The sequence below is a fragment of the Drosophila biarmipes genome, chromosome 2R (genome assembly GCF_025231255.1).
Source record: "Drosophila biarmipes strain raj3 chromosome 2R, RU_DBia_V1.1, whole genome shotgun sequence".
Lineage (NCBI taxonomy): Eukaryota > Metazoa > Arthropoda > Insecta > Diptera > Drosophilidae > Drosophila > Drosophila biarmipes.
In genome coordinates, this window is record NC_066615.1 from 12,069,390 (window position 1) to 12,092,103 (window position 22,714).

Genomic DNA, 22,714 nt, shown 5'->3' on the forward strand with positions numbered 1-22,714 from the left:
ACGCCAGCGCTTTTGATTATTATTCTCCTCCTCGCTTCGCTCGCTCGCTGTCGCGCTATTGGATTATTTATTAATGAGTTTTGTTGCTGGCATTTTTGAAATTTGCTTGGATTATTTATTTAGTCGCGTACTAATTCGATTGCAAATGTTTGCTCATACGTATGCAAATGATGCGGCCTCCCTATGTGTAGATATTGCTTGGCGTTGAGTGTATTTCGGATTAGTTCTAAGGCTTACGATCCATGCTACTGATTAATTAAATTGCACTTCTTCTTCGGGAGCGAGGTTGGGGAACTTGTGCTGCAGGTGTTGGATTTACTCATCTCTGTTCCTACGCTTTTGTAGTTATTCTTCATCGCCTCGGTTGCTGTCGGCATTCTGCAGATTCTCCAGCGGCGCCACAAGATACATTTGCGTTCCGCACAGCCAAAGAAACGCTGCAAAAGAGACGAAAAAAGCAGAGAATGAATGAAAATGTTATTCGCCTTTCTATGGGTGAAAATACAAAATGATGTAATGACTCTGCCCGGCCGATGTTCATTAAAAGGCCAACCAAAACGGAGAAAAGAAAAACACAACACGAGGGAATGCGCTAAACCAAAAGCCGAAATACTACAAAAAACAAAATGGAAATTAAAACAAGAAAGTATCTGAAAGTCGAATGGCACGACTATAAGATACCCAGGATCTTAAATGTCATTTGTTATGCTACTATACCTTTCTTAACAGTAATTCGATTAACATTAGTTTTGGTATACGAAATTGTCACGACTATAAGATACCCACTACTTAAATGTTATTTGTTTTACTAAATAACTTTCTTAAAAACATTTGATTAACATTATTTTTGGCATATGGGTAGATAGGGGTACTAAAAACATGTTCCGCCAAAATAAATTCCTATATCATCAAAACATTTTCTTGTTATCATATCATATTGATCAAATATTCGAAATACGTTGGGGTTTTGTATGGTTTGTAGATAAACCTATAGTTTACAATGTACAATAAAATGTTAGATGGTATTTGTTGGATTGTGATGATTGAAAATAAGATTAAGATTTTCAAGTTCTATGGGCCTAATAGTTCCATTTCTTCAAACGGACGAGTTTAAATAGCCTATGTCTGATCGTCATGCAACTTTTTGGCCTGTAACAAACATAGAAACGTGTTCAATATACCCGTTCATTCGATTAGCGGGTATACAAGAGTCAAACCTCAGTGTAGTAACGTCTAAAATAAAAGCAGAGCCAAAGAGTCGTATGAATGACCGACCACGACCGCTGCCGAGTGACGAGCGACAAACAGAGCGAGATAGCTGGACGGTGAGGGAGCGAGAGGGGCAGAGAGAGTGCTGGTACGTAGCAGAAGATACATTATTTGTGTATAATGACTACTTGAGAAAAGCCAAAACAGAAAATAAACAGAGACACACACAACAACGATGGCAAGAAAATCGAGGCAAGGAAAACGCAAAACACGAAATGTAATTTGTATAATTTGAGTCTCAATTCCATCAAGTGTGGGAAATGCGCCAAAAAGAAAAATTATATGGCCAACTCATAAAGGAAGTGGTAAGAAAGAGTGGGGGAAGCCAAGAAGAACGGGCCCAGTTGCCGGGTTCAAGAAAGCTGGCTCTAACAAAAGAGTTTGCTTTGCTAATGTAGCGTAGAGCTTGAAAGGTCACAGTAGATCGTTAAAAGGAAAAACAATTAAAAGAGGAGAAAAAACTTAGGATCGGTCGAGCTTATTCAGACGATAGCAAAGAGGTTTATATGTGAAAATAGAGCAATTAGCAAATGATGAAAGCATAAACTTATGTTGGTAAAGATCCAAAAACCAAACGTTATAACAAAGAGAAATGGGGTATTTCGGTAAAAAGATAAATATTACTTGAAGTTGGGATCTAGTGTTAAAGAACTAAAGAGAAGTCAAGTATCTATATTAGGGAAATCCAGAAATGCCTCACTTCTTTAAAACATTATTTTATTAATAAGAATAATAATCGAGTTAATGAAAGCTAAGTTTAATAAGAATAATAATCGAATTAATCAAAGCAAAGTTAAGTTTTACAAACTTGATAGTTTAATAAATTATTCTCAATTTAAGGGTTTTTTATATGATTTAAATTGACCATTTAGAATGACAAAACCATAAAAATAATTCAAGCCAAAATGTGTTAGATTTTAAAATATATTTTGAACATATTTTTCAAATTAACATTAAGTTTTTAAGTAAATCATTTAGAATGACAAGACCAAAAAAGAATCAAGAAAAAATTCATGTAAAATTTCAAAACATATTTTAAAAACATTTTCCAAAGTAAAAAAGCTCTGGTAATAATCCAAGAGTGAAAATTGAACATAAATTTCCCAAGTGCTTAGCCTAGATATAGCCAAAAGTGACACTCACCTTGTGACTAAGCGGAACTCGCCACCGGGGCATTGGCAATCTTGGCCAGCGACTCGGGGACGCCGGAGGGCATGGGCAGCAGGGTGCTGGCCGCCGAAACGGTGATGGCCGTCTCCTTGGCTTCCGCCCGCGAAGCCGCTCCTCCCGCCGTGGTCGTGGTTTTGGCCAGTTCCGGCGACTTGGCCGCATTGCTGCTGAGCACCGGGGGCGCCTCCTCGGCGAGGGCGGCGGCCTTGGCCTCGGCGCGAATATTCAAATTGGCCGCCACCTGGTCAATGGTCGTGGCCTTCTTGGTCATGGCCCGCGGCGAGGTGGCTGCACTGCATCCAGAGTTGCTGCTATTGCTGCCAGTGCTGCTGGTGGGACTGAGCAATCCCGGATTGCTTGGGCCCCCCGATGTCTTGGGCTTTTCCTCGGCCCGCACAGTCAGTGGTTTGCTGATGGTGGTGGCCGCTGCTGCACTGGAAGCCACCGGCTGGTTGCGAAAAGCCAAAGCCGAGGGATTGGGTATGCTCCTAACCGAGGCATTCTGTGGTCTCACCAAGGCATTGGCACTCTTGGGTTTCGCGGTGGAGGCGGTGGTGGTGGTGACGGTGCTACTACCACCACCGTTGTTGTTTCCACCGCTGCTCGCCGTCTTTATGGAGATCTTCTCCCTGGACGTGGCTGAATCCGAGAGCATATGCAGATTCTGCAGATCATCGCAGCCGTTGCCGTTGCCGTTGCCATTGCCATTGCCGTTTGAGTTCGAGCCACCACCCGATGTGGTGGTCGATGGTCCACCATTGCTGTTGGCGGATATGTTCTGCTTGATTTTGTTCAGGGCTGCCTCCAGGCTGTTGCTCGTGCTGTTGTTGTTGTTGTTGTTGTTGTTAGCCGCGGGCGGTGATGTGGGCGCCAATTTGGCGGCGGTGTTCCTGCCCGGGTTAGCTGATAAATCAAGTATATCGGCATCCTTGGCTGCCCCGGCTGCTCCTGCTGCTCCCGCCGTTGATGTTGCGGTTACAACGGCCTGAACTGCCGGCCGAAACTCGCGCAAACTCGTTTTCGACTTGTCCAATGCGGCAGTGCCATTGGTTTTGCCCTGGCATCCAGCTGGCGGGGATTTCTTTGAATTGGCCTCTGCCTTTGGGCTCGACTTTGATGGAAACGAGTGTGGAGCTGCGGCCGTGTTGTTGCGCAGATTTATTAATGCAGGCGGTGATGTGCGATAAGCGTTTGAGTTGGAGCTAGCGTTGGAGATGGAGCCGGCGTTGCTCTTGTTCCTTTGGCTGCTAAGCGCAACTGACAGCGGCGGCGACTTGACAATCGCTGGAAACGTGGTCATCGGCATGGGCATCGGCATCGGTGGCGACTGGCTGGTCCTCTTGGCCGCACTGTGTCCCGGTGGCTTGGGCAGAGCCGCCGGTGGTCCCATCAGACGGCCACCGGACGTCGCCGGCGGGCTCAGGGGCGGCATCGTTAGACTCTTACCGCCCGCACCTTGCTTACCTGGCGGCAGTCGCACTATTTCCAGGGCAGGCACATGGCCAGTTGGCTCGGGGAAGGCATAGACCGACGGCGTGGCTCTGGGCCTAGACGTAATCGTCACTTGAGCGGAGCTGGCCAGGCTTAGGCTTAGGTTGGCGGGGCATGTTGGGGGCAACGTGGGCTTGCTGCCCATTTCGGGGCCATAGGAGCGTATCTGAGGATTGGGCAAGAAGGCGGCCGCCGGCGTTTTGTGCATCTGCATTCTGGCCGCGTAGCTGGCCATCGCCTGGGCATGGCTCATCCTGGCCTGCTTGGCCGCTGGATGCGATTCGTCCAGGGACAGGGAACGCTTCGGCTGCTTGTTGGCCGCACTGGCGATGGAGCTGGGTGTGGACAGGTAGCGTTGCATGTGGTACAGATTCCGGTTGGCCGGCACTTCGGGCACCGCAAAGTGGCCGCTGTTGGGCTTGCGATTGTTGTTGCTGCTCAGCGGCGGCTTGACGGAGTTCGTCTTAGCCAGGGTCGGCTGTGCCACAGGCTGATGTTGCTGTGGCTGCTGCTGTTTGGGCTTTCCTGCCACCGTTTGCGGAGCAGTTGGCGCTGTGCTGGGGGTATAGGCCTTGAACAAACTGGGCGGCAGAGGTGGTGATGTGGGCAAGGTCAATTCCTTGGTTTTTGGCACTACCACCTGCTGTTGCGGCTGCTGTTGCTGCTGCTCTGGTTCCGTTGTGGGCGTGGGCGGTGGCGTGGGTGCTCCACCCACCACCAGGCTGCTAATGCTCCTCGCCTCCTCGCCCAACGTGCGATTCAGAGCCTCCGAAGTGCTGGTACCGTCCAATTTCAGCTGCTGGAGAGCCAGCTCCCCGCTGGCCAGCGAATGGGACCTCTTTAATTCCAACTTGTGATTGGGCTTGGCCGTGATCTTCACCTTCATCTTGCCATCCGTCTGCGAGGAGATCTCCGCGTGCAACTTCTTGCGCTTACCATTCGCGTCCTTGGGCTCCTTGGAGTGCTTCTTCTTGCGCTTCCGATGGGAACTGGATGTGGCTGTGGTCGAAGTACTGGCGTCGGCAGTGCCCAAGCTGCAGGTGGATCCATTGGTAGAGCTCGAGCACGAGGACATGGGCGAGGCATTGGGACTGTATTTGCTATCGGGATTGGCGGCCACACTTTGAACCAGGGGCTGCTCAATGGGCTTCAGGCCGATGTTCTTGGCATAGGTCTCCAGGTCGAGTTGTTGGACCGAGGTAGACGACGCAGAGGTATCCTCCAGTCGCGGACCCGCCGACATGGGCATGCTCAGCTTGCTCTTCATGCTGTTCAGCTCGATCTTCAGCTTGGGCAGATGGCCCGCTCCGACGCCCTTCCGGTTGGCCGTCTTCAACTCGAAATCCTCAGCATCGACGTAGGATTTGCCCAGTTGCGAGGGGGGAATGCTGACCACAATGTTCATGTTGGCCTCCAGAGGCTGTGGCTCCCGCTCCCTCGGCAGGAGATCCGGCTCCTGTTCCGGCTCACTTTTAACCTTCGATACGGCATAGTCGCTGTACCGCATGTCGTTGCTCCGGAGACTCTTGAAGGTGCTCACGGGAGACTCGGGTTCTGGCTCCCGTTTACTGGTGGCCACACGCTTGTTCTTCGACGAGGGCGAAACCTTGGGCGACGTCTTGCTACGCGCCTTGGAGGCGCGCGGGGAAGCGGCGTCCATTTCGGATTCCAGGTCCTCGGCAAAGGTCACCGATTTGGCCGACTTGGAGCGACGCACCGAGTGCTCCGGTTCAATGTCCTGGTTAATCCTGGATAGGTTGTTCTCATCGTTTTTTGCTCGCTCGTTCTCGTAGAGCAGAATGCGGTAGCAGAAGGCCATGGGCGATTGCTAAACGGATTCGCAGGGGGAGAAAAAGATGGGAAAAAAAGGGCAGGTTGACAAGGGTGGAAAATTGAAAGTGGACATTGAACGCTAAACTGCCGGCACAATTGGATTGGGTTTCCCCTGCCAAAATCTATCGGGTAATTGAGATAAACCACAAAAAGGGACAATGGACCGACCCACACAGGGGGAAAAAGGGCGTATTCTACACTTAATACTGACCAAAGATGGATCGGTTTTTACGGTCTGCTCTGGCAGCTGCTGGAACACCGCAAATCAGGTTCTTTTTAACCCCAGTTCCCTTCGAAATGCAACGAGTTTAAGATTGGCAATAATTTTACACATTCATTTTTTTAATGGTGTTTGTACTAGTCGATTCTATAAGCATTTATATGGGTTCATATCTCTTATACTTCAAAAATTAGTAAGAACCAAGTCTGGTTTCAACTGGGATACATCTCTACAATACTTCTTATCGCTATAAGCCCATTAAAAAAATATATTTTTATCTTCCTAAACAAAACTGACTGATTATCCGATAGATATATTTCCACTTTTTCGCTCTGTGCAGGGGATAAGTATGATTAAAAAACATCACTTACCCTACTCCAGTTGTAGCAGTATCCCACGTCCATCAGCGTGAAGTTGGAGGGCAGCACCTCGTCCTCGTACGTCACCTCCACCTCGACCAGCTTGTTCTCCGGCTCTATGTTATACTTGGAGCAGAGGAAGCGTTTCAGCAACTCCACCCGCAAACCGGCGGCGCACTGCAGGTAAATGGTGGGTGGCACCTCGCCAGGACCGCACTGGTGCAGCATGGCAGGATGGTATTCCAGGGACAAGCTGTTCGATGGAGAAGGTGGAGAAGAAAGCACAAGTGTGGCTTAGCTCAGCCCATCAACGCTTCACAATCCCCCACGCGATGGAAACTTACCTGACGAGTTCCGAGGTGGTGAAGAACTCCTGCTCATGTGTCGCCTGCTCGTCCACCAAATCCTCGTGCTGCTCCTCGAAGTCGGCCAGCTCCTTGCACTCCCTTTGATAAAGACCCGGCACCAGCTTATAGATCAGCGATCGCAACGTATCGTCCGACTTCAGGTTTAGTTCGCTGATTTCCTTGCCTCCGCTGGCCTTGCAGTCCGGACAATAGACCGTTCGCAGCAGATGTTTCAGTATGCAACTGCGGCAATCTGTTGAACGAACGGAAGAGGATATAAATAGGGTTCTGAATGAGATAGGAATATAGGTATGGCAACCTTTTATTACAAAGATAAAGTATCCTTGACTTAAGATATTACGTTCTAGAGAAGTACAACTGTCCGCTAAGGTTAAAAGATACATACTTCAGGATATTGTATCTCAAAAGGAACCAACTTTAAACAGAAGTTATATATTCAAAGCAAAATTATAAAATTTTGAATATTTCCATTAAATTTATAAAATAAAAACAAAAATGATGAATTTTAATGTTACGATATAATAGAAGTGATCAGGGATTTATAAATTAAGCTTTCCATGATCAAATCTGTTGCTTATTCATACAATTAAGATAAGTATTGAACCATTCATGCAGAATATTCAGTTAAAAACTTGCTTTAAAGCAGTAAGAATATACTTTTTAGATTGGTTATAAAGGTCAGAACAACTTACAGGTGTGGTAGCAATGGTCCACTGTGGTTGGATCGATCATGTAACCGCGACAAAGCCGGCAGGTTATCAGATCGTGGAACTGCCGCACATCCCGGCATGCTGGCGATGTGGAACCCATCTCCGAGTGCTGCGCCCGCGGTTCCGCCGTTTTGTGCGTGATTTTTAGGTGCATATTTGTGCCTATCCCTCAATCCTTACTCGTAGTAGCCTCTTTCCTGGGGTCCTGCAAGGGGAGACCAAGACTGGGGTTAGGGGGCGGCGTTTCCATGTATGGCATGTGCTCAACAAGTGACGGGTGACAACTGATGATGGCTAATCAACTGTTGGGGTCTCCTCGCAGCGACGACAAAGGCGGGCAGAGAGCGGGCACAATGGCGAAACAAAAAGTAGGGAAAAGACACGGCACTGTGAGAACCAACAATCCCATCGCCTAGCCATCGTCACATCGTCATCATTGTCATCATCATCATCGCTGTCGACATTTGTGGTTGTGGCTCGTCAACAAAAAGCCACAGAGGCAGATACATCAACCGTGTATCTGTATCTTGTCCCAAAAGATATGGCAACGTCAGCACACTCGCACAACACAGAAAACTTTAGACTAGTAAGGCAGCCATCCATATCCATGAATCGGAACAATGTGCTGCGAGCTTACAAAAATATGAAAAAGAACACAAATGTAGCAACTCGCCTGGGGGGTGGGGGGCTCTGGGAGGTGGGGTCTTTGGTCTTTCGGACGCCCTTCGTGCCACAGGGGGCACCTAGCCGAGAGAAGCCGAGGCGGGCCGAGAGAAGAGCCCAGAAAGCGGTGCGATGTGCACTCGACGGCGTACTTGAAGCTAGTTTTAGCTTGGCGCCCCTTCTCCTCGGCTCTTCGGCTGCTCGGATCTTCCGACCCCTGCCCACTTTTCCCCCGTAAAACTACGAAAATTACGCTTTTGTGCCCTGCACACCAGTGGAAACTGAATTTCCATCATTATGGCGATGCCCTGACGATGATTACGAGTTGATGGCAGCCGAGAGTTCAGGGCAAAGTTCAGGGCATTGTGGATCAGCAGGTTGTTCGGAGAGCTCGCTGGAGAAGCAGGAATAGTCTGAGATTGGAAACTTTATCCAAATTTTAGGTGTACTTCCGTAGCGAGTTCCAAAACTTATCATATTTTTGTCTAGCTCAGTTCCCTTTTTAGATTTTTAGGTATCTTAAAGTAATATTATTGTTTTCCCAACTAAATTTGTTAGAGCTAAATGAAATGTGTATTGATGCATGAGAAATTAACATTTTAAGCTAATGATATTCATAATAATTCTATGAATGGTTTAGATGAAATATGAAAATCTTAAGATTGCCTTTTATGAAGTACGAGAAAAAATGGCTTTAACTTATTGTTTCTGTTTGATAATGTCCTCAATTTTCCCGAAACTACCTTTGTCCGTATAAACTCCAAGGACTTCAAATTTTATACGGACATGATAGGAATGCTTGTAAATTATATATGATGGGTATTCTAATCATTTCTATGATGTATATAGCTCTGTATTCTATATTCTTCTGTATTGTATATAATACAATTTAATATTGTAAAAATATTCCACCCTATTATGTATTCCCAAACTCAGTCAAGAAATTTGATATGTCAAATTGCGACATTATTATGCATTACAGCGTGCATTTTTCATTACTCAACAGAGTGTTTTGCAAACAGAACCACCTATTAATCCCAGAGCCACCCCGAAAAGCCGCCCACTTGCATAGCGCAACCAAAAGTCGCATCGCTCGCCCATTTTTTGTCTCCGGTGCCTTTTGATGCTTTTCGCCTGCCGCTCACGCGAAATTGGCACGCAAAGCGGAGAGCGCGAGGAATGGGGAGCTGGGGGAGGGAGGTAGAAGGGGGAGAGCGGAGGCTGTGCTAGCAAAACAAAAAAGCAAACAAAACAAAAACAAAAGGCCGAGCGGCTCGGACTGAAAAGTGGGTGGCATGGGTGGCTTGGGTGGCTTGGGTGGCTTGGGTGGTGGGTGTGCCGACGCCCACTCAGCTGGAAAATGACAGTCCAACATTTGATGACGCTCTGAAATTGATGACGTCGCTGGCGAGCGCTTTTCTTGATTTTCTTTAGCCCGCTTTCTGTTTATACGCCGCAATTTCGTAAAAGGCGCGCACTTAAGCACACACACACACTCGCACACATGGTCACAGCTTGAAAGTGTCGGCAATAACAACAATTACAGTTAGGCCGGCACGAGCGCCCGCAGGGTGGTTACACACACATGTACACTTTCTCTCCCACTCTCTCTCTCTCTCTCTCTCGCTGCGTCTCCCCCACGAACACACACACGCAACAAGCTGACGCGAAGAAGAGACTCACAAAAAAAGACGAAAACATGGAAGAAAATGCACGAAAATATCGTAACAGCACTGGGGAACGATTTTTCCGCGGCCGCGTCCAGAGTTCAACTGAAATCCAATTCGAAAAATCCAAACCGCCACTTGCGCTCAATTCGCCGTCGCAGCGAGAGCGCACGACACACACAAATTTGTATCTATTCGCCGCGGCGAGAGAGACGAAGTCGGCGACGACGACGACAAACAAACTTTCTACTTTTGCGCGGGCGCAATTTCGCCGCTAGTCGTCGTTTTCGCCTCACGACGAAAATTCCAATACGCGGCGAGAATAACACGCACGCACACCAGGGCATTTGTGTTTACAAAATTTTCACCCATACACACACACAGAGGGAAATTTTCTTGTTTTTTTTTTTTAATTTTCCCGCATACGTACTCAAAGCAATTGCGTTGTTACTCGAAGATTTTTCCTCTATGGCATTTTCCTCCTGGATTTTCCATTAAGCTTAATCCATTTGCCGACACCCACACACACGCGCTTTCGATTACTCCGCTGCTTTTCCTCTTCTTCTTCTTCTTCCGCCACTTCAGCTGCTGTTATCGATTTCTCGTACACGCACAGATTTGCGCTGCCTCTCTGTCGCACACTCTCGCGCCCTCTCCCTCTCTCACGGTTTTGAGCTCGCGCCGCGAAAAATGTTGATTCTCCGTTTCACAAAGCGTTCGTCACGAAAAGTTTCCACAGACTGATTCTGATTAGACCTGCTGGCGCTGTCGCTGCCCAAAACGCGCTGCTCGCTCTCTTCTACGCATGAGCGCGAGAGCGAGAGAGCGACACGAGGCGGACACGAGAGAGGCGCACGAACAGAGCCGAGAGAATAATCAGCCGCTGGCCTACCGCAGCGCTGCGCGAGCGGGATGGCGCGAGGGCGCTCGGCAACAGCAGGATGTCTCCCTCGCACTCCCTTGAACTGGGCCCACGGTGCGACTGTGTGGGTGGCGGCGTTCCTAATTGAATCCAACTGTCAAATGAGCGGGATTAACGCACATATTCGTATGTATGGATGTATGTATGTAGTGTGGCCGTGTATTGGCCTTGGCGGTTATAATTAGCGCAAAAATGCCCGTTTTCGCCGATTTCAGATTTTTTCCCGTTTCGGCCTGCGCTGGCATTTCATTTTGTTGGAGTCCGCGGAGAACCTGTTTTTGGCCATATGCAAAGTGCGTTCGCTCGCCTCATTTGCCGCCGCCACTCGGTTTTCCGCCCAAGAAAAGGGGAAAAATGCCAAAAGGCAGGAAAAGCAAAAAGCGGCCACGCAAAATTTGCATTTCAAAGGACTTTGCCATTGTCCTTGAATAATTTGCAGCACGTCTCTCACAAAATGTTTCATGCTCGCCTGTACGTGAAAACAAAAAGGGGCAAATTATGGCCGAGTATCACGTTGGATCGAGTGACGAAGACAAATGATGACAGCAAGTCCGTGATGTGACGCCCCATTGGCAACATTTCGGCAAAGGTGAATACATGTATCTGCACACATATCATTTTTTATAACAATTTTAGTTAAATTGTCCTATTACAGTTAATAGACCCTATAAAGTATGTACAAATCAAGTCGAACTATAGCCATGTCCGTTTGGCATTTTCTCTGTCCGTCCGTATGAACGCAGAGATCTCGGAAACTATTTAAGCTGCAAAGTTGGTATTAAGATTGCAGATTCTAGAGGTTCTAAGACAATAACCTGTCCGGCGACCACAGTTTTGTTTGATTTTGTAAAATTGGAAGAATCGTGTTTTCATAATCAATATCTTTATTCATAACAATATTTTTTTAAATCGGTTAATCCATTAAAATACACGCTAGGTGTCGTTGTTTCGGGGTGTTTAATATTCGAACGCTCTCTTTGCTGCTTGCATATCACCATATCCCTCGGTATCTGATAGTCGAGGTCGTCGACTACAGCGTTCTCTCCTGTATAGTAAAAATATAAGATCGATACTTTTCATTCAATTCATAGATACTACATACCTGCTTGATACTCTGCCGATATAATTTAATTGAATTAATAAGGTTAGTTTATACATGTTTATACGATATGCTACAAATATTTACTCGAGTGTAATTGTACTTATGCGTGAAGGGTCTCTTAGAAACGTCACTGTAGCACAGTAACGAAGTCAGACAAAATACATAAATATACAGAGGAAATAACGTAACAATACCCGTTTGATATAATCTCTTCCATTTTTACATAACACAATCTTTATATCAAAACGATACAAATTCGTATCAATATAACACAATATCAAATCAATTGCAAGTGTTCATATGAATTCGTATCAGACTGATAAGAACACTTAAAAAATGTATATATTATTTATAACAAAAGCCTATTGTTCTCATCAACGAAAACAACAAGCTAACTATAAGAGGGAGCAAGAGGCGAAGCATTTCGTGGGGTCTGTTGTTCAGCGCGGTACTCAGATGAGTTAAGAAAATACCAGAAAAATACCAGATTTAGTACATTTTGATTGTCGCCGTTTGCCGCGGCCCTGTGTTCGTTCGGAAAAGGTGTTGAAACAAAAAATTAGAAATGGAAAGAAAATTCCATAGCGCCTTCAGGAGGTCATTGAAGAGAAAGAAGTTAAAATCGAAATTGCCCCTTATGGTGGGACTTGAACCAGAGGAAGCAAGAATAATACAGGGCGAATCATGCTTTCTTTGCGTGGCCACTCTCGGCTGGATGGTGGTGCTTCCTGTGGGTCCTGTAGGTTTATTTATCTTTACTAGGCTTTAGAAAACTGTGGGTCTCTCGGTTGTCATGAGCGGCGCTATGAAGCGGCAATGGGGTACAAGTGGTGTTTTTTTCAGCCTTTAGGTTGGAGGTATACATACATACACGAAAAATAATTTTGATTTTAAATTAAGGCAATCCAGTTTTGATGCCTAAATAAAGCTTTTATACACGCGTTTGCAATTAGATGATAACACCAACTTAAACATAAATAACCAACCCACTAATATTGATGTCCAATCTGGTAGTTTTCGAGGAGTTTTACTGGTTACTTATATATTAAAATAGCATGTTAAATTTGCCAGCTAGTATGTAACATACCCTTTAGCCATGTTCCCCCGTTCGATTAAACGCTCTTAACGTGGAACCGATAAAAGCTAGACAGTTGAGACTTTGTGTTGTTTTACCTTTCTAAGAATTCTAAGATATTTATAGAATAGTTTTTTAACTGCAATCGATGGGTTTTAATGGTAATTTGTACTTTAACGTAGCAAAGAGTGCTTATTTGCGTACCTCGTCAAGAGGTTTTTTGCTTAGTTAGTTTGTATATATAAATGTATAATCTGTATTTGGGTGTTATAAACTAATTGATGTATTTAGATTTAAGTGCTATATTTCAGGTCACTTAGTTTGTTAGAAGCTTTTAAATAGCTACGAGCTTCAGTACCTAGTTTGAAAACGAAACTAGTTCTCGTGGTTGATTCAAACCTGAAAGATAAATATAAAACTTAATTTTTTCGTTGTCTTTCTTGTGAATATTTGGTTAACCAAAGAAGTAGAAAATAATTAGAATAATCATTGGAAAATATTCTTTAATTCTCTATTTTGCAGGTTCACTCACTAATTGAGTTTACAAACATGAAGTGTGAGTCAGTAGACTCAAATCTGCGGACCGGACCTTCAAATACATAAAGGTAAAAGTTGACCTCTTCAAAGTTGCCATATCCAGGATAAAGGCATTTTTAACCTTTTACTTATAAGCCTTTCAATACTTTATTTTAACTTTTTAAATGCTGTTTAGCTGACATTGGCCTGTATCAACGATGGAATGGTTATAAGCCCTTTCTCTATAATATAACTGTAGATGATTTATAATTAGTTCCACACACCTCCGACCCTAGCACGATTCCTTTATTTGCTAAATCCTTTGAAATAAATAGTCAGATTAAACCACTTTTTTTCCATTGAAATATGTTTTCATAATATGAACCAAAAAAAAGAACACCAGACATACAGAATAAGCGTTAGAAACATTGTTAAAATTGTGCTACGCAGGAATCCCTAGAATTTGCATGTCTAACTCAAAGTTAGATTTTCCAAGACCTCAGCGTTCATTCGGAGAGGCAGGCAGACTGATGACACGGCTATATCGATTCGCCTAGTGATGCTGATCAAGAACATAAATATATGAACATAATAGGGTACAAAACTGTATCTTCTAACAAATAATCAAACCGGGTATATTAATATATAATTAACAAACAAATTTTTACATTTTCGTAAGATTTCTTAGATTATTTTTATAGTTGCGCACTAATTTGATTACAAATGTTTGCATTAATGATTTTTATAAACGTTGGGCAATTTTCACTATTAAATATTGATTTTTAATAGATTTTTTTTAGTGCTATCTATCTATAGTACCGCTAGCATTCGTTAGGTGCCGTTAAGCTGGCATCTATAGTGTGTGCACGCTAAAGGAAATGCTTTTGAATTTTCTTTTAAAACAGAGTAGTGGGTATCTGTTAGTAGAAACATCGACTATAGTGATTCCTCTTGCTTACAATTACTTTTTGAAAAGTAAAAAATATATAATTGAAACACAGCTCGGATAATAACATAGGTCATCCAGTTCATTTTGAGCATGTATTTGCCTTCCGGAAAAGGTAGGTGGTTTATCATCTCTGTGGAAGCCTTATCCACCACAAGGTTATGCTAAAGCGGTGATTTAGAAATTAGTAAAGTATATGTTTCTTGAAGAAATTTACTTACGTTGTGATGGTTCATATTGGAGAACTGTTTAAATAAATTATAAAAGTGTATAGTTACTGAGTTGGATTTTAGATTCATCAAGAACTATAACTATAACCAGGTTCTTGAAAAAGCCATTGCCAAGCTTATAAGGCGCCAAGACCACCTGGATTGTGCTAAAAAGGGTTTAATATTGTGAAAAGAGTAATATATAGAGTAATATATATCTTGATACTTTAACATAGGGTATCCGAGTTTTGTAGAGATTTACTTTAAAAGAATAGTACCTGTAGGTCCTGTTTAGCGATTCTAGACGACAATACTCAAAATTGCAGAAGTCCTTTTCCACAGCCTCGCACTTGATATTCTTGAGCTCGATTCAAGTATGTACCTTTAAAATAGAGCATGTCGTTATGTTTTTGAATAGTCATAATCGTAGGAACCCTGTATCTCTACAACTAATTGGCAGCCAAATAAAATATTTTCCATTCCAGTCAACATCGCAAATCGATGAATCTCTGGTAACTGATGCATGTAATACTTTTTGGCTCGGAGCTACCGGCTGATCATCAGAAATATACTGATTGGAACGCTGATTTACTAAATTTTGATTGTGATTACTACAACAGAACATCCCTAATTGTATTGGTTATAAAGAGTGCCAGCACATGTTGCATTTATTATGTAAGCTTAGATCATTAAAGAAGTTCCACTGTAATGTGTAGGTAGGCATTTTTAAAGAGACAAAAAATAAAATTTTGTATTGATCAGAATGGTTTAAAGAAGCGAAAATAAATGATATGATTACCAAAAACAACACTTAAAAGGGCGCATAATAGCAGCAGTAAAGATATACATGTGTATTCCCCTGAAATAAATTAAGCATTTCCGACCTTTTTGCGTCCGCTTGGCACTGCTTGACCCCTCTGCTGTGTCATAATTTTAATAAACCCATCTCAGTACGCCTCGGCAAAGCGATTACAAATGCTGTCCCAAAAAGCGAGCTGCAGTGGCACCTACACCTACCCACGCGGAACGGCAGACACACGTTGCGGCTGCGGGCGAATCCTTTAGAATCCTGTGGCAAAATGAATAATTAATGTTGCAACTGCTCTGTGGTTTTGTACGTGCGGTTACCAAGTACAAACGCAAATACCCGGCGGTTGGGTGGGTGGAAATCGGGTGGCCCGATACTAATTGCATTTACGGTTGCACGGGCTTTAAAAAGGGGGCTTTGGGTGATTCATTGACCTTGCGGGAGCTTAGAAAGTAATTTACCATCGGAAACAAATACCAAATGGGTTTCAATTGAGTCCATATACAGTTCAGTGCTGATGGAGTTTACCACAAAAATAATAGAAGGTGTCACCAAAAAAAACCCAAATATGGATGGGAACATGTCTATTTCGAAAGAACGCTTCCTACGCATTACTTTTTACGTGAAATGCACAGTTTAAGGAAACAGGTTCTTAAAAAAAAGATAATGTTCCTTTTTTCTCATATAAAAGACATTATTTACCATCGGAAAGAAATACCAAATGGGTTTCAATTGAGTCCATATACAGTTCAGTGCTGATGGAAAGAAGGTATCCAAATATGGATGGGAACATGTCTATTCCGAAAGAATGCTTCCTGCACATTACTTTTTAGCATGAAACAGAATTAGATTCTTAAAAAAACCTAATGATTTCATCTTTTCATATAAAACTGAATTACTAAAGTTATTGGTATCACATATTTGTAACAAATGTAGTATTTTAATTTTTAAAAATTTTAAATTTTATGTTTTATTTAAGAACTACTTTTAAGATTGAATGATTTGGGAGTCTACAAACACAAAAGGTTATTATTTCAAAGGTCGAAAGACCATACTTTTTAATACTTAACCAGACTTACCCAAGAAACCCTCGTCCCAATAGGAATAATTTTGACAGGTGCACTTATTACGCGGCTTTATGGCAATTACTTTCTGCCCGCCCACTTGGCAACCCACCCTGCCGCAATTAGTCGGCAAATGCAGGCTCAAAGTGACATTTATGAAAAAAGAAGGGAGCATAATTTATTTGGCCGCTCATGTGTGCGAGCGAGAGAGGGAGAGAAGCGGAACTGGAGTCGCAAAAGGGGATTTTGTTAGGGGTTTGAAAGATGAAAGATTTGCATTGCCGCACTGAAAACATGTACTTTTCCCACTAACCCCCCGAAAAATCCGCAAAACTTTTCTCTTCGGTCTCGGATTTTCCTTTTTTCTCGCCGTGAATTCGTAATGAGCACTTGCGGTACACGATAATGCGGGGTATAGTGCCTGTGCTTATTCCGATTTCGAATCCGAGTCGAGTCTCGGCGCTCGAGTGCAAGATACCGAAAGGCAAAACAACAGCCGTCGCTCACACAGATACACACGCACACACTCGCACTCCCATGTTGTGCTCACCGTATATTCGCCTGTGTTGGCTGCCTTTTTGTTGTTGCCCTGGCTCTTGCCACTCGTTCATCGTTCCATTTACAGCGCCAGCATGCCATCCACAGCACAGCACAGCTCAGCACGGGCACAGCATAGCACAAGCACGAAAACAGCGTGCCCCGTGTCCAATTCGGTGGTGATGTTCGAGAAACTCCCAATCCGGTTTAGTATGCTTCTCAGTATTGACTTTTTGTGATTGTTTTTGAGTAAAAAATTGAGCAGATAAATTATACTTGTTTTCTTATAATTATTACTTGACATGCATTGCACTTTTAAGTATCTATTGAATTGTATTATCTATTAATTATATTTCAGTGTTACAACCTGCGAATTCTGAAATTTTGGTTATGCTTAGACAATTGCGATTTTGGTAGGACAAAAGTTCTTAAAGCCCACTGTTATTGTAATCTGAAAAGCTACAGCAAAGCGAAAAAATCTGTTCTCCTCATCAACATCAAGTCAGTGGGAAAACCCCACTTAATATCAAGAACGACTTAAGCTTGTATAAGAACATTTTTGTGATTTGAAGTAGATTCGATTCTAAGGCACAGTATGGCTTTTGTGTCATAGGTCCCCAAAAAGTATGCACTTTTTAACAAACTGGCGAATATTTGAATTTTTCATTTTATAAAATAATAAACTGGTATTCATTAAAGCAAAGATATAATCATCAAATGTTTGTATGTAAGAGACGTATTTTTAAAGAAATATATATATATAAATATATATATTTTTAATCTATCAACAAAAATACATTTAAATAAAATACATTTAAAATAAAAATATAACAAATTCGTTGTGATTACAAATAAAATTTTAATTATTTTCTTTTTTCTATAAAATATTTAAGATATTTATTTAAGATTATACAGAAATTTACAATAGAAATCCACAATTTATTACAACTTTACTGCCATTTCCAACTGGGTCCTATGTTTTTCTCAATTCGCTTTGCGTGACGTGTCGGCTGGGGGAGGGGAGGAGTAGGGTGGTAGTTGCTGTTGGGCCAGGGGGCGGGGGCATGGGCTTTGGTATTGGCATATTCTCTGCCGACGGCGGCAGCGGCGTCGCGTCGTGCGCAAACATGGCGTTGCTTTTGCTTTTGCTGTGCCTGTTTCTGCTTCTGCTTCTGCTGCCTTCTGCATTGCTGCGCCAAAAGTGCGCTGCCACACACACACGGAAAATATTTACTTTTGGCTTGCAGGCCGGCCAACCCCCTCGCCCAGCACCAGCCCACCCCACCGCACCGCTCCCCCCGGCGAGCGAGGGACTGCCGGGGAATATTTACATTTTGATTGGGAAACTGCTGAGGCTCACTTTACGGCTGCACTGGTGTGTACGTGGGTGTAGTTTAGCATTCAGCTCTTGTCGTTGTTTTTCTTGCTCCTCTTTTTCTCCCCGTTCGCTTCGATTCGCCCCGCGCGCGTGTGTGTGTGTGCGCGCTATCCGCTTTGTCCAATTATAATTTGTTTCGATTTATCACACGGCGTTTTATTGAGACAAGGCAGCACTGCAGCAACAACAAACGGTGCCTGGCGAATGATTAATTGCCGCCGAGAACCGAAACGCGATAATCTTATGACAATCGGCCATCTATTTGTTACGCCGAATTGAGCTATTCCAAATATTTTCCCAGCGGATAAGCCGCCTTGGGGCAGATGCAGCTTACGCAACACTTTCGGTTTTGGCTTGGCAGAGAAATATTTGGGCACTTACGATCTCTGTCTGCCATTTTAATGGCTTTGCAATCGCTTTTTATCGGGTTATTACGGGTTTACTCCTTGATGTTTGCCTTAAAAGGCTATAAATGAATTTAAATTACTACCGTAGTCTTAAAGTATCTATTAAATAAACCCAAAACCTAAGCTTAAAAGGTATATATATCATTATAGCCACTAAACCAGCTTTACAACCACATTTTTTAATTTTTTTTAAATTTTTAAATGAGATTTTGTTCTAAATATCAATGGCCATCTTCATGTCAAAAATTGCTAAATTCTGCCTATTCAATAAAAAGTTATAAGCAAATAAACTGTGCAATCTTGGTTTCTGTCTCTTTCCTCCTTGTATCTCTTTCTCCATCACACTCGCCTTGGCTGAGTAAGCTGATCGTCGACTCCTTATCTTCTGCTTTTTTATTTAAGTGATAAAGTCCTTCAAGTTTTGAAAGGTTTTTTGTTTCGAAATTGGGCTATTTTAATCTCAGCAGTACAATAAATGTATCTACGATTTAGAAGTGAGTGAATAATCAAAGCTAACTTATAGTAGCACACTTCTTAAAAGCTTGTTTCCTTTAAAATTGTTTATCTGGGGCACTACAAAGGTATTTTGAAGCACTTGCCGACGTAGGTCTAAGGGTCTGATCTTAGGAAAAGTTTTTTCAAAACCTTTGGTTTATTTAGATAAATCATCGGTTTCCTGTGGCAACGAGAAATGGAATTATATCGAGAGAGATTAAGACCGTTAATAGACATGGTTACTTTTTTGCTATGATACCTTTGTTTAACTTTTAGAAAAACCTTATAAGCAATAAATTTGTTTTTAGGCTTTTACAGGCTGGCCACCTTAATAATATCGCATCAGTTTCTTCTTGTTTGAATGCCAGATGTCCAACTACTCAAGCTGAAAGCTTCAACAGTTGACCAACGAGCAGTCGAAAACGTATATTTAATTTCCTCCGACGTCCGACATCTGCCAATCCTAATTTGCCAAGCGTGTTTCAGTTAAACGACGGTTCTAAACCTTTTTTCGAGGCGTCCTAAAATTGAATAGAAAGACCGTAAAAGCCCGAATACTTAGTGGGAAATAAATGAGTTACTTAAAGCACTGATTTGTTGTACCTTAAACAAAGCAATTACTCCCTGCCAACGGGCCTGTTTGCAGCCATTATCGAAGGGAACCTGAGGATCCGTGTAACGACAAAGCAATTTTTCATAATTATTGTGTAATATAATTTGGTTCGCCTTTGACAACCTGCGGGATTTGTCACACCCCTCAACTTGGGCGACCGGTCGCTGGAAAACCAGTCGCGACTTTTTGAAATTATGTCACTAATTAGTTTACGCCAGCGATGTTCCGAAGCATTTTAAAGAGGGTTTCGGTGGGTGGAAATTGAAATATGCCAGGATGATGGGGGTGAAAATGAGAGCGACTTTTCCCCCCAGCTTCTGGTCGTCGGCCTTTCCTTCCCCGGGGATATTGCGAAATTTGCAATTTAAGAGCTCAAATTGTTGTTTGTTGCTGCAGCTTAATCTCTGACGCTGTTAACTTTAAAATTCCAATTAAAGTGGATTTAAATTGCTCGCACAGCAAACAGGCCTTCGTCGGGCTTTTTGCGAATGCGCGTCGCCGAAAATTTGCATAATTATGGGCCAAACTTTCAATATAAAATGCCCAGTGACTCGATTCCGCCTTGATCAGCATTCAGACTCGGCCCGCGTGGCTCTTGGCCCGGCTAATGATAAGTCAAGAGGAGTGGGTGCGGCTCACGGACTTGTTTTCGAATAATGGCGCTCATAAAAACATGCCTCATGAATAAATCCTTCATTTGGATGAAAATGTAGCCCTAACAGAGCTTAAAATTATTTAATTTTCTTAATATTTGGTAGTGGTACTTGTGGTAATGGGTACCCTTCTTAAAAAGCATAGTCTCTTCGTCTAATTTTATTTATAAGTAATTTAATTCATAAGTAAAAGTAAAGTATACCTATTTTAAAAACTACTTCATAAATTAATCACAACCACTAATACTTTCCTGTAACAACACCTCAAAAAACTTTCTTCTCAAAAAATGGGCTTCGGATTAAATTTGATCCGATTTGTTGGTTGAATAAATCGATAAATCGTCGGTTCCGGTGATATCAAGATATTAAATTCTTGTTGCAATTTTTCAGATAAATATTCTTATTAAAAATGCTTCGAATAGTTAGTTGTTTTATCCTTACAGAGAGTAAAATTATGTTCGTAAAAGACTTTAGTAGATTTCTGTTTCTATAAAGTATTTGTACATTATTTAGCATGAAAGAGGAGTTCATTTAGACACTGGCAAGACTAGTTTAAAAGTTTAAAAAACTCGATTTTTTTAGAGTAAAAGCTATCGATATACGATATGATGATGTACAGATAGTTTTTAGGCCCTTTACTTGTAGAGTATAACTTTATATTGTTGACGTGTAGCATGTAACAGGTGGGAAGAAGTGTTTCCGACTCTATAGGGTTATTTGTTTGTAATAGGGTCTCTAACAGAGTCTGTACACCCATGTCAGTCTGCAACCATATAAAAATACTTCTTAAAGCATACAGATTTTAAAAGTTCTAAAGCATTTTGTTTCATAGATAGCTTCCTACATGCTAGTTATTTAATGTTATTAATAACCAAGTTAAGTCAGTAGTATCCTTACCATCCGTTGCAAAGGAACTTTATTTTAAAGTGTTCAACGGAATAAGAAAATAATAACGAGTATTGATAATTGGGCAGTCGAATTTTGACATTGAATTTGGATTGAACTTATTTATACATTTTACCATCTATAGTTCATTTTGAAAAGTTCGTTGTTAGACAAAAATGAAGAAAATTAGCTCTTATTTAAACGAAACCCAAACCACCCTCTCTGTAAATTCCGCCTGATTTTTTCTGTTTAACCCTTAGGACGCCTATTCAAACCATGTAATTGAAATAATCCTCTTACTTTCAATGTCTCTTGATTTTGGTTGAAAAAGGAAATCTGCAGTTGTCGGAGAGTTTGATTGCCCTTCATCGTTACATGAGGGGTCTTATTTATTGTTTTTACCTTCTCGGTCCCGTGGTGCATTAAAAGTATTTTAAACAAAAAGAAAACGGATGTAAACATCAAGTTTAGTTTTAAAGTATTGTTTTGATTTTAATTTAGGGAAAATTTTAAGAATACGATATGGATTTGAATTAGTGGCTTATGAATTATCGTCTTGACTATAATGGAAATCGAAATTAGATCATATTGATCAGCCTCACGAAGAGTCGATCATGCCAATCTGTCCGTCCGTCTGTCCGTCCGTATTGACGCAAACTTGTCCCTCAGATTAAAAGCTATGGGAATATAACTTTTCCAAAAGTGGTCAGAATATGTTTAATTTTGTTGTTTCTGATCATTATTTTATTTACCCTGGGGTACAGAATTATTTTATTTATTTTATTTTAGAGTGTAACATTTTGTTACGAATATCGATTTTTGTATGAAAGAATCGGACGACTGTATCATAAAGGTGTCCTAGGAACTAGCATTCTTGTTGTTACATCTAAGTTTTAGTTCAAGCAAATAACCCTTTGCTTTACGGGAATTATGGAGAAATATGTATATATTCTAACAAATATTAATTGAATAAATACTTAAGCGGTTTTGGGCAACTTGAAACCTTTAAGTAAATAACATTTTGCCAAACTGACAAACAGAAAGCGTTAATGGATGGCAAACAAAACTTATGAATATGTCGAAATCATGCGACCGAAACAAATGACAAATGATGTTAGTTTAAAAACCTGATATCTCTCGAGGGCTAGCGCAGCAGTGTTTCCCAAGTTTGTCTGAAATAAGCTGGAGCATTGATTTGTTTATTGCGATACTCCCGCTTTGATGTTGCTGCGCACATGAACACGTGAGTCAATCGCAAGGAAGTTGCGAGTAATTCAATAAGCCCTTTGCCGGGAAGTTCATCGCCGTGCTCTTAGTTCCCGCGAAGGTTAACATGCCGCCGCTGTCAAATCCG

At 42.3% G+C, this 22,714-nt stretch overlaps 1 protein-coding gene across 2 annotated transcripts; it reads right to left on the minus strand.

Moving 5' to 3' along the window:
- Nucleotides 1-301: 301 nt before the first annotated feature.
- LOC108030283 (protein suppressor 2 of zeste) lies at nt 302-10,477 on the minus strand. 2 transcript variants are annotated; one of them, XM_017103112.3, is made up of 6 exons: nt 10,181-10,477; nt 7,403-7,625; nt 6,687-6,942; nt 6,355-6,595; nt 2,413-5,758; nt 302-437 (listed from the first exon to the last, which is right to left on the minus strand). In XM_017103112.3, exons 2-5 carry the CDS (start codon nt 7,572-7,574, stop codon nt 2,420-2,422), a joined length of 4,008 nt encoding a protein of 1,335 aa, XP_016958601.1. In that variant the 5' UTR covers nt 7,575-7,625; nt 10,181-10,477; the 3' UTR covers nt 302-437; nt 2,413-2,419. The 2 variants fall into 2 exon arrangements, with proteins under 2 accessions (XP_016958601.1, XP_016958602.1); XM_017103113.3 differs by lacking the exon at nt 10,181-10,477 and adding an exon at nt 9,767-10,161.
- Nucleotides 10,478-22,714: the final 12,237 nt, after the last annotated feature.